This window comes from Gorilla gorilla, chromosome X, assembly GCF_029281585.2.
Source record: "Gorilla gorilla gorilla isolate KB3781 chromosome X, NHGRI_mGorGor1-v2.1_pri, whole genome shotgun sequence".
In the NCBI taxonomy this organism is placed as follows: Eukaryota; Metazoa; Chordata; class Mammalia; order Primates; family Hominidae; genus Gorilla; species Gorilla gorilla.
Window position 1 is genome coordinate 113,144,264 of NC_073247.2, and position 12,586 is coordinate 113,156,849.

At 40.1% G+C, this 12,586-nt stretch overlaps 1 protein-coding gene across 1 annotated transcript in view; it reads right to left on the minus strand.

Moving 5' to 3' along the window:
• The window catches only part of BTK (Bruton tyrosine kinase), a 36,857-nt gene that overhangs the window by 18,499 nt on the left and 5,772 nt on the right, over nt 1-12,586 (minus strand). The window contains exons 2-5 of the mRNA XM_019019211.4: nt 7,196-7,366; nt 6,575-6,673; nt 3,670-3,738; nt 2,035-2,116 (exon numbers count right to left, since the gene is read on the minus strand). Of these exons, the coding sequence (XP_018874756.1) occupies nt 2,035-2,116; nt 3,670-3,738; nt 6,575-6,673; nt 7,196-7,336 (391 nt within the window). The 5' untranslated portion in view covers nt 7,337-7,366. The remainder of the gene's footprint in view (nt 1-2,034; nt 2,117-3,669; nt 3,739-6,574; nt 6,674-7,195; nt 7,367-12,586) is intronic.

Sequence of the window (12,586 nt, forward strand, 5' to 3'; positions counted from 1 at the left end):
TACATGTCCTGCAGAGCTCTTATCCCAGTCTCTGCAAATATTTCTGTGGCTGGAGATAGTATATTGGTTCAGGACATGGAGTCTGGGGCCTGAATTCAAAGCCTGAGCCTGCCATTTACTAACCGAGGGCCTTTGGGCAAGTTACTTAACCTCTCTGTACCTCAGCTTTCTTATCTGTAAAATGGGGATGACAAGATAACTGCCTCATATGGTTAATACAAAGTTAATATATGTAAAGAACTTAAAGAAGAGCCTGTATCACAATAAGCAGTATTAAAGAGTTTGCTCATTTTGTAGCCCCAGGGCTAAAGCAGACCCCTTATTTTAAAATATGTCAAGAACTGAACTGTGTATTGCAGGATATCACCTATTTGTAATATTCAACATAGCTTTACTATAGAATATTTTGCAACCAACTTCATGTGAAATTTCTGGACTTGGAAACCAAGCAGCGCAAAACTATGCAATGAGCTTGGGCTTTGGAGTCATACAGACACAGGGATGTGATAAGAATCCAGGCTCCACCATTCACTGTGTGCCCATGAGCAAGTTACATAACATCTTTGAGCTTCAGTTTCCTCATCTGTAAATAGAGGAATAATACATACTTCTTAAGGCTACTGCAAAGATCAAATAAGTAATACATTTGAAGCACTTGGGACAGAGCCTGCTACATAGTAAGTGCTCATTAAGTGTTAGTTATCATTGTTGTTGTTTTTAGGCCAAGGTTGTTGTGAAAATTAAATGAGATAATATATACAAGGTATTTAGCTCAATGTCTGGCACATAGCAATAATTGAATAGATGATCCTTCATCTTCGTTCCTCCCGTTCCCTTTCAGTTTGAAAGACTTGGCTAATATAATTTTGACCAACCAAACTTGCATTCAAGGGAGTGTACAAGGCTGGTATAGCCATCCAGTGAGTATCAGAATCTAAATGTTTATTAAGACAAAGGGCTGTCATGCAATAACCCAACCATACCATTATCAGTCTGCCATCCTTCCTGTTTCTCTAGGCAGCCTTTCCTGATGTCAACTCAACCAGTTAATCTCTCAGTCACTTGACATGTGGCTATATATACACACAAATATGTGTGCATGCATCCTGTGCTGCAAGCATTTACAGTCAAGTTTATCTGAACACACTGTATGGTTGATGTGAAATGCTGAAACTGTTCAAGTTTAGGTCCTCACAAAGCAAGGAATATGAAATATTTCCTTGGGAAATATTTATCCACAACAAAGAGATGTACAGTGCTTTCGTATACAGTGATTTACAGTTTTCCATGTGCTTTTACATGTATTATTACTTCATTTGATCCTTACAACAACCCCAGAGGTAGATGTGGCATGAATTACCATTATTCTCCTTTGAGAAGAAGAAACTGAGCATCAAAGAAGCTTGTTGGCCTTCTTGCCAGAAATCACCCAGTTTGTAAGTGGTAAAAGAGGGCTTGAAACCAGGTTCTCTGACTCTGACTTCAAGCACTCTCATACATCATCTATTTAATTTTTTGGAGCTAGGTATTTTATACTTAGGATTCTAAATATTGCATAACCATTGAATGCCACACCACCCTTGTATTCAGTGCAAAAAATGGGACTTTTTTTAATAAATAGAGAAATGGAGGTGCCTAAAATTACAAAATTGCACTAGAGAGATAGTGATAGAACTGGGAAACTCTTAGTCTAATATTTTATCTTTTATTCATATGATGGAATACTAGGCTCAATTGTATTACTAATATTGAAACAAAATACAAACTTTCCTTTGTTTCTTTGTTATTTGTCTTTCTTTCCTCCCTCATCCCCTTCCTTCTTTCCTTGCTTCCTTCCTTCCTTGTCTCCCTCCTCCCCTCCCTCTCTCTTTCTTTTCTCCCCTTCTATCCATTTTTTTCTTCTTTTCTCTCTACGTTTCTCCTTTCTCTTTCTTTCTCGTTTCTCTCTTCCTTCTTTCCTTTTCCTCCCGTCTATCGCCTCTTCCTTCCTTTCCTTCTTTCTTTGGAAACATTTATTTTCCAAATAATTCTCACCGTTTTTGAGCTGGTGAATCCACCGCTTCCTTAGTTCTTCAGTTGGGGAGAAGACGTAGAGAGGCCCTTCATCATACACAACCTGGGTCGATGAAAACACAGACTTCAGCAGTTAGGATTCAGAAAAAAGGAGAAAGACCTTGAAGGTACTAATCTTAGGGGACAATTTGTATATTTATTGTAGAAAACAAAGAAAGGCAGAATCTTCAGTCAGCAGTGGTGTTCAGGTTATGTGAACTATCTGAAGGATTCCTGAACTCTTCATATCTAGGAATGTAGCGTTTAAAAGCTCTTAGAATTTTTCATACTCTTAGGTCCTCCTGACTTGTGCTTCAATTCATGCATAAACTTATTTTATAAGGTCTCCGTCTGCCCTTGCTGGAGATAACATTTTTGTTTATCCAACAAAGGGTATTTTATCTTATTATTTAATTCTGACTTTGTATAGAAGAGAATTGAAGTGATAATCTATATAAATTAAGTCTTGATTAGTACATATGGGTTATTCACTTGGATAATATGGAGTAAAATTTTAATTCATGGCTAATTACCTCCACCTCCACTACCTAGTGGCCTCCCCTCACCAATATTAGCCAAAATAAATCAAATTTGGAACTACAAACCTACTTCAAAAAGGGTAAGGTATACAATAAGCAATATCATCAAGTCAAATAGTATTTTTTTAACCATGTACAAGGCATCATGCTAGGTGTTACGAAGATGCATGAAATATATAAGATGTGGTTCCAACCCTCACAGAGTTTATAGACATCACATAATAAATTCTAAAGTCAAATATAAATTAATTTAAAATTATCTGCTGTTCAGCATTGTTCACTAGTGCAGCCAAACAATGTCATCTTGTTGAAAGACATTGGTAGTAAAAACTGTGTCTGAAATACCCCTCTTTCAAAGGTTTCGTAACTTCGATATAGTCAGGGACATGAACAAGATCCTTTTACATTTTTCTTTTTGCTTGTTAGTCTTGCTGTGCTCATAAATCCATGACAGAAAGCCCCCTCCCCTGAGACTTTCCACTTCCTTTTCTGGCTTTCACTGTTGCAGAGGCTGCTATATTCACGACATGTGGCCTACAGAGTTCTCAGGATGTAAGCAAGCCAAACTGAAGACCAAATTTGTAGTTCTTGCTCTCCTAAACAGATGCATATGTGGCACTTCAACTCTTCCAGATTACAACAGAATTTAGGTTTATGCGTAAGTCTAATAAGTCTTCCTCATACTGAACTTCCTAATACTACTCCCCTTTTCTATCTTTTCAACCCACATGACCACTATTAGATAGATAGTCAGAACCAGAAGGAAGTGAAATGCTCACTCAACAAGCAGAGCATCTTTCTCAATGCAGTTATCATAGACAAGACACACTATGATAGAATTGGTGCTGCTATGTATTCTTTTTGAGGTATGGAGACTAAAAGAAACTATGTTAGATTAGGTAAATAGAAAAGCAAACATTCTTAGCCCATGCCAGTCTCATTTCTTGGTTCAGCATCCTTGTCCACCTCAACTTCTATTCACTGGGTCCTCGTAGCCTTCCGTCTGCCCTGCACCCCACCACCCCTTCTAATTGTGTTATAGGGGCCTTTCAAGATTTGGTGAGAGAAAATAACTCACCTGGAAGGGATAAGGGAACCTTTCAATGATTGAAATTTGCTCCATTTCACTGGACTCTTCACCTCTTCTCTGTAATGAAATAAGAAAAAATGGTTATTGGTTGATGCATTGCTCTTTTCTGAATTTCCTTAGGTACTAGAAGCCTTTTGCTGTGGCTTCAGAAGTTTCTCCTACACAGACAAGGCTGATTCTTAGTGATTACTTTCTATAGGCCAATAGGGACACATATCCAATATGACCCAACACATACCCAGTCAAGAGAGACTCAGGTATTTCAAATCATTGGGAAAATGGAGGTTTCTAAAAAATTGTTGTTGGGACAAATATTTAACCACTAACGTTGTGGGGAGGAGAGGAGTTAGGTAGCTATGCTACACCATACACCAAAGAAAATTCCAGATGGATTCAAGAGCTTAATATAAAAAATGAAACTATGAATGACTGAGAGTAAATATAAGCAATTATTTATATAATCCTGTGGGAGGCAAGCTTTTTCTAATATAATGATGAAACTTAGAACTATTAAGAAAAACCTGAACTAATTTGATGACATAGACTTTAAATCCCTATATGGCAAAAAGCATCATAAACAAAATTGAAAGATAAAGGATAAACTGAAGAACATTTTCAACATACTTTACCGTTAAAGGATAAATGTTCTTATATCAAGATCTCTTTAAAAGTATTAGAAATGAGGTAAACATCTCAATGTAAAAAATGGACCAGAAATTAATGGGTAATTCACAAATAAAATATAAATGAGCAGTAGACCAACTTTATGAGTAAAAGAAATTGCAAAATAAGTTAGCAATAAAATGCTATTTTTTTTTTTTTTGAGATGGAGTCTTGCTCTGTCGTCCAGCCTGGACGTGCAGTGGTGCGATCTCGGCTCACTGCAACCTCCACCTCCTGGGTTCAAGGGAATCTTCTGCCTCAGCCTCCTGAGTAGCTGGGATTACAGGCTCGCGCCACCATGCCCAGCTAATTTTTGTATTTTTAGTAGAGACGGGGTTTCACCATGTTGGTCAGGCTGGTCTCAAACTCCTGCTCATGATCCGCCTGCCTTGGCCTCCCAAAATGCTGGGATTACAGGCGTGAGCCACCGCGCCCCACCTGAAATGCTATTTTTCTTGGCTGTCAAATTAACTAATATTTAAAATATCTAGTGTTGGGCTGGGCACAGTGGCTCACGCCTGTAATCCCAGCACTTTGGGAGGCCGAGGTGGGAGGATCACTTGAGGTCAGGAGTTTGAGATCAGCCTGACCAACCTGGTGAAACCCCATCTCTACTAAAAATACAAAAATTAGCAGGGTGTGGTGGTGGGCGCCTGTAGTCCCAGCTACTCAGGAGGCTGGAGCAGGAGAATCACTTGAACCGGAGGCAGAGGTTACAGTGAGCAGAGATCGCACCACTGCACTCCAGCCTGGGCGACACAGCGAGAATCCATCTCAGAAAATAATAATAATAATAAAAATAACAAAATATCTAGTGTTGGAAAAAATGTACAGAAACAGGCACTCTCATACATAGCTTGTAGGTGTGTATGAAATTCAATTCCACTTCTAGAAAATGAAATAAAAAGATAAAAATAACCAAAGTGCACAGATTTTCTTAAAGAGAAGAACAAAATTTTACTTCTAGGAAATTATCATAAGGAAAAGAATAAAAAAAGTACAGAAAGATGTATGCAAGATTGTTCCTCTCAACATGGTTTATACTATCAAGTACTTGTAGACAAACTGAATGTGTAATAATGGGAGATTAAACAAATTACAATACATCCATAATAGGGAATACCATACAGTCATTAAAATCATGTTATTAAAGAATATCTATTGTCATGGGGAAAAGTTTCCCACATATCGTTACATTGAAAAAGTACGTTACAAAGCAAGATGTGTACTATGAGTCTATGTTTTAAATATATAACATATATATAAGTGTATGCGTATGTGTTCTTAGTGAAGAAAAACATCTGTAAGTCTATGTACACCAATATGTTAATAGTTGTTTTAACTGGGTAACAGGATTATGCATCATTTTAATCTTTTTGTATTTTTTATATATTCCAGAGTTTCTGTAATAAATACGCAATTCTCCTGTGATCAAGAAAATACTGAAAATGGTCAGACCCAGTGGGTGGCTCACGCCTGTAATCTCTGCACTTTGGGAGGCTGAGACAGGCGGATCACTTGAGGCCAGGAGTTCAAGACCAGCCTGGCCAACATGGTGAAACCCCGTCTTTACTAAAAAAATATGAAAAATTAGCCAGGCATGGTGGTGCACACCTGTAATCCCAGCTACTTGGGAGGCTGAGGCATGAGAATCGCTTGAACCCGGGAGGTGAAGGTTGCAGTGAGCCAAGATGGCACCAATGCATTCCAGCCTGGGCAACAGAGCGAGACTCTGTCTAAAAAAAGAAAAAAAAAAGAAAAAAAGAAAATACTGAAATTGATATATATTTTTTAAAAGTGAACTCAAAAATCAGTAGGTTTTATGTCTCTCACTCTGGAAAGTGAGAAGATAATAAATAGTAAGGTATTAAAGGATATCATGTGACTCAGAGCCCTAGGATTATGGCATTCAGACTTACTTAAGCCTCTAAATCTGATCCTGAGAGAACTGAGGGAATAAAACCAATGATCTCTGACCAGTTTGAAAACTAGATATAGCATCATTTAAAAGTTTGTGTTAACACATTTTCCACGTTTAGTGAGATGTTCTGAATATGAAGGAAAGAAGCTAAGATTCTTTATAACCAATATGGTAGAGTGAAGAATTTTTAAAGGAAACTTGACCGTGTTCCACGTTGCACAGCATCACCAGTCTATTTACAGAGAATTTAAATGTTGCAAATTTCTTCAAATCTGCTGTTCCCCATCTCAGACATTGGTCTCTTCTTACCGGAATCTGTCTTTCTGGAGGAGGATTTTTTTCAGGAACCACTGTTTCAACACAAGTGATCTTCTCAACATCTATTGAACCCTTCTTACTGCCTCTTCTCTGAGAAATAGAATGAGGAAGAAAACGGAGAAAGATTAAGAGGGATTAAGCAACCAGATGATTAGATTTTGTTATCTAATCATTCAACAAAGTGAGGTGGCACCCACAGGCTACATCAGGACCTGTCATGTGGGGGAAGAAAAAAAAATCCTTCCAGATCTATAAATCTGTGACTACCAAATGGAGGGCAAATACCATGGAAGAGTGAATGACTGTATGTACCTTCCTCATAGGAAGTAAGGAAGCAATTTCCAACTCTTCGATTTCATTCTCAACAATCATTTAATGAGTGCTCATCAATTCCAAGATTCCATGGTAATATTTTCCTTGTGGCTTCTTAGGACCTTTGACTTTCCGGCTTTAGCTAGTTATAGGCTAGGAAATATTTTGCTGAATTTGAAAGAACTTAGGTCCATTCTACTCCCCTCCTCCTACCAACGAAAATTTACCTCTTCCCCAAGAAAGATCTAAGGCCAAGTCCTTGATATCTTGAAACTCAGGTTTCATAGTCGAGAAACTTACCCCACGTTCAAAGTCATACTCATAGTAGGAGAGTTTGTGCACGGTCAAGAGAAACAGGCGCTTCTTGAAGTTTAGAGGTGATGTTTTCTTTTTCTGTTGGGATCGCTTCAGAAAGATGCTCTCCAGAATCACTGCGGCCATAGCTTCTTCTTTCTGGAGTTCACCTGTGTGCTGTTGATAATGAAAGTTCCTGAGGACCCAGGACATTAATCCTCATCCCTCTTGGTTCCCCCTCAGCCTAGCTACCTAGTTTCAAATGGAACAAAAATGTGCACAGCTCACAAAATAATTTCTTCCTACCAACCTCCTCCCACAGCCCCCAGCTCTGTCAGGTTTCAGGTATAATGGATGCACACTGAATTAGGGGGGGGATTGGTTCGATGTTGTGAGCTCATATAAACTGAGTTCTTGTATAAGGCAATGGAATGCTCTAGATGTTAAATGGCACGCACCTGTGTGCTTGGTAAGGTGTAGAGGTAGCTTTACACTATTCACCTTTATATGATATGTGTAGAATCTGTGAAAAGCAAAAGTATCTGTGCAGCTGTTGATCTTGATATACCCAGAAGGGATAATGCAGGTGCCAGAACTCCACTGAGGCAGATATCGGACTTTCAGTTCCCAATTTCCTAGACGGTGAATATAATTTTTCAAACATTGTCCCACTGGGGTCTGTAACCAAGGGAACTAATAAGGATATGGAGGCTGCACCTGCAGTTCTGGACACACACTAACTGCTGCCCAACTGATTTTGCCCACACCCACTGACTGAGCTACAAAGGATAGAAGCTTTGTTCTAAAGTTGAAAACATAATTTTTTTTTGGTGGGTTTTGGTGGGGGGGGGGGGGTAGTTGTTGTTTTCTGACCTTTTCCCCATTTAGCTTAAATTAGTTCTTTTAGACAGCATCATGCAAAAGTGATGCAACTGTCTTACTGATATAGATGCCACCTCTGTTCATTTATGAAACACAACTTATTTAGCCTCCCCAAACCTACAATACTCCAGAAGGATTCAATTTAGGTAACTGAAACACAGAAAGACAAATAAAGTTCCCAAAGTCACCACTGGCTTTTTTATTCACACCAAGCAACACTTCATATCAGTTATTCACTTACAGTTTATGCACAGTGTAATATTATTACTAATTCCGAACTTTCGTTGGAAAGATAAAGTGAAAACAAATGCTGTCATAAAAATAGAACACTAGGCCTGCGCGGTGGCTCACATCTGTAATCCCAGCACTTTGGGAGGCCGAGGCTGGCAGATCACCTGAGGTCAACAGTTCAAGACCAACCTGGCCAACATGGCAAAACCCCGTCTCTACTAAAAATACAAAAATTAGCCGGGCATAGTGGTGGATGCCTGTAATCCCAGCTACTTGGGAGGCTGAGGCAGGAGAATCGCTTGAACCCAGGAGGCGGAGGTTGCAGTGAGCCGAGATTGTGCCATTATACTCCAGTCGGGGCAACAAGAGCAAAACTCCGTCTCAAAAAACAAAATCAAAAACAACAACAAAAAAACACTAAGTAAGTAACGAAAAAACCACCAGCCCTCCACTCAAGTTTAATTAGTGGTAGGGATTTTTCCTCTGGTGGGGGGGTGGGAGTGGGAATTTGTCTATTTTTAAGTAAACTCCTTATGCTTTTGGTGGCACCGTGGAAGCAGAATGAATAAAGCCAGCAGTTTTTTTCTACTTTTTAAGCAGATTATTGCTCACACTAGGAAAGCAAGGGAGTGAATTTTATCAAAGCCTGGGGGCTATCCACACTGTTATTTTGCTCTTTCCTGTGGTGTAGGAGGTTCTATTCTCATGCTGGGGAGACGAAAATAGGTCAAAGGAACACCAGGGGTGTTCTGGAAGATCGCTTTGCCACTTATCTACCATGTGTATGCCACTATCTTCTGGAGGTGGATTAATTCAATATTTTGTAAATTAGATTTTGAGAAAAATTGGGCAAGAGTGCAAACCTTTCCCTCCACCCTGCCACACACCCTGACTCCCTGGTTTAAATGGTCTCTCACTGGAGTGACAAATTGATGAGTTTACAATCAGCCCTTCCCAACACTCAGTTTTAGCTCTAAACTCAAAGAGGTTCATTTTAACATTACAATTATGCATTTACTCAGGAGTAGTGGTAACCAAATAATACTACTCTATTCTCAGGAACTACCAACTCATTGAGATCCCTGTAATCATACCACAATTATTCTTGTGGCAAATTATAATTAAGTACCTCTTCACAATCAAAGACTCAAATTACAGGATAAAAAATAAAACCCTAAATAAATTGAGTACCATGACCAGTAAATGGGGTCAGAAGCATCCCAACAAACCACGTCTGGTGTACTTCTCTTAGCCGAATAAATCGCAGGCAACATTTTATCTTTAGTTTTGTTGCAGGCTCTTGGTGGATACATTCCCTGCTTAGACCCACCATCTGTTTCATTCTTGTCCCCTGCTCTTACTTCCTATAAGACAGGTCCTTCTGGAAGCTGCCTCTACTCTTTTTCTGTTTTAGAACAAATCCAGTTTGTACAAGAGGAAGTCTTCCTCTCTCTCAAGTATCTGTGTTTGGGCAGGGTTTAGTGCTGCTCTGACTATGAGGAAGTAAGCAAGTCTCTCACTAGCCATCGCCCCTCTGAGCAAAAGGTGAAATGGCCTCCACCTCTAGATCATTGAGCTAGAGGTCTACCAGAATTGCCATGATTTGGTACCACCTTCTTTGACTGCTTTTCTCCTATTTCTTGTGATCCAGTCCAGACTCACACAGCCTGAAAATGTGGTAGCTCTTCCTTAGGTGCCACTGGTCCATCACTTAATAATGTGAAAGGAAAGGGATCCATTTTTGAGTCCTCCAGAAGGTTGGTGTGTAACACACAGCTCTGAGTTAAAAAGTAGTTAGAGGGTAAAGCTTCTGTGGGTACTTATTGTGAAAGGCCCCATTTTTTTTTTTTTTGAGACAGAATCTTGCTTTGTTGCCCAGGCTGGAGTGCAGTGGCACGATCTTGGCTCACTGCAACCTCCATCTCCTGGGTTCAAGCAATTCTCCTGCCTTGGCCTCCCAAGTAGCCGGGATTACAGGCGTGTGCCACCACACCTGGCTAATTTTTGTATTTTTAGTAGAGGTGGGGTTTCCCCATGTTGGCCAGGCTGGTCTTGAACTCCTGACCTCAGGTGACCTGCCTACCTTGGCCTCCCAAAGTGCTGGAATTACAGGTATGAGCCACCGTGCCTGGCCAGTAAAGGCCCCAATTTTTTTTAAACAATTTCAGTAGCCTACAGAGTCGGTTTGACCACAAAATATGCACAATGATGGCTGACCCTGAGCTCCACTCAGGGTGAAGGGTGGAAATGGAAGTGACCTGAATGTCTCAAACACACACACACACACACACACACACACACACCACTGTTGTTTATAGAAAGAAAGAAATGGGGGAGGAGAAAAAATAGACACAGAGCTCTTCATTTAAAATATGGAGTTCCAGTGTTACAATGTTCCCTTTATTAAATTATAAATGCAAAGATTTTTACAGGGCCACCTTTTGCAGCCTCCCAGCTCCCTATGGAGCAACAGAATTCAGAAAGACGAAGCTTATTAACAAGAGTTCAGCCATCATACAAACTGCAGTATGCCAAGGAATTAATAGAAATAGCACTTGCAGAATCAGTAAACTAAACCATCTTGGGCTCTTATCTTCGCTCATAAGATAAAATACTATTAAGAATAATAAGGCCAGGCGCAGTGGCTCACGCCCGTAATCCCAGCACTTTGGGAGGCTGAGGCTGGCGGATCACTTGAGGTCAGGAGTTAGAGACCAGCCTGGCCAACATGGTGAAATCCCATCTCTATTAAAAATACAAAAAATTAGCTGGGCGTGGTGACAGGCGCCTGTAGTCCCAGCAACTCAGGAGGCTGAGGCAGGAGAATCGCTTGAACCCGGGAGGCAGAGGTTGCAGTGAGCCAAGATCGTGACACTGCACTCCAGCCTGGAGTTTCAAAAAAAAAAAAAAAAAAAAAGAAGAAGAAGAAGAAGAATACCAGAGCAAAATTCAGAAAACTACACAGCCAGCCTATGAATGGGAAGAGTCTATGAGATACGACTTAAAATAAAATAACCAGTCAACTGTACTTCAAATGACTACTTAGCCAAAATATCCAAGAAGTAGTGTTTTCTCTTGATTTCTCCTTGAAAGCACTACTCAATTGGCTAGGAAGATTCTGGCCATTCCCTGTCTTTCCTTAGGGGGATGGAATGGAACTTCTGTTCCTTTCAGTGACTCCTACCTGACAGGCATTTTACAGGCATTATTTCATTTATTCCTCACAACAAACAGATGAGGAAACTGACACTCACAGAGGTTATGTGACTTGTCCAACCTCATCCATCTGTAGCTCTTGGTATATCATCTATAGCCCTTGCTTTTTTTGTGGTGTTTCATTGCCTACCAGAGGGATTTTTGTTTGTTTATTTGTTTTTTGGTCTTTGATGAGGTTGATGCCATCTGCCTTGGGGCCCCTGTCATTCTCCATGGCTATCATCAAACAGCAGCTGTGACAAACTCCTCTCCATTTTCTAGGAATGTTCAGCAAGAGAGGAAATGGTGGTAAATACAGGAGATAAGAGAGTATTCAAGATCCTAAGCTCTTTCCTCTGCAATATTCCTCCAGGCTGGTAAGGATGATCTGTCTCTGTTAACTGTCAACTATACTTTTTTTGCACTTGAGGACTCTTCTTAGTCTTGCCAGGTTTTCTTACATTTTCCCTCTTTAAATCATTCCCAAGGAGATTCTGTCTAACTAGTGAATTTCTAGAGTCACTTGTTGTTTCCTTTCCTGGATGTTTCATTGTTGATGGAACGAAAGCACAGTGTTTAGGTGGAACATCCACCCTTCTCTGTCCCTAGGGTTCTTATTGCTTACTGTGAATATAAAACTTTGATCAAATATACCTTCTATTTTTTTGAGACAGGGTCTCACTCTGTCACCCAGGATGGAGTGCAGTGGCAAGATCACCACTCACTGCAGCCTCCACCTCCTGGGCTCAAGCGATCCTCCTGCCTCAGCCTCTCAAGTAGCTGGGACTACAGGTGTGCACTACCACACCCAGCTAATTTTTATTTTTTTTGTAGAGACACGGGTCTCACTTTGTTGCCTAGGCTAGTCTCAAACTCCTGGATGCAAGTGATCTTCTTGTCTCAGCCTTCCAAAGTGTGGGGATTACAGGCATGAGCTGCTGCACCTGGCCTCAAATATACTTTGTTTTATATTATGAAATATTTCAAATAGAAAGTACAGGGACTATAACATTACAATCTTGGACTCACCACTTAGCTCTACAAAATCCTAAAATTGTGCCATATTGCCTCACGTGTTGAGAACTAAAA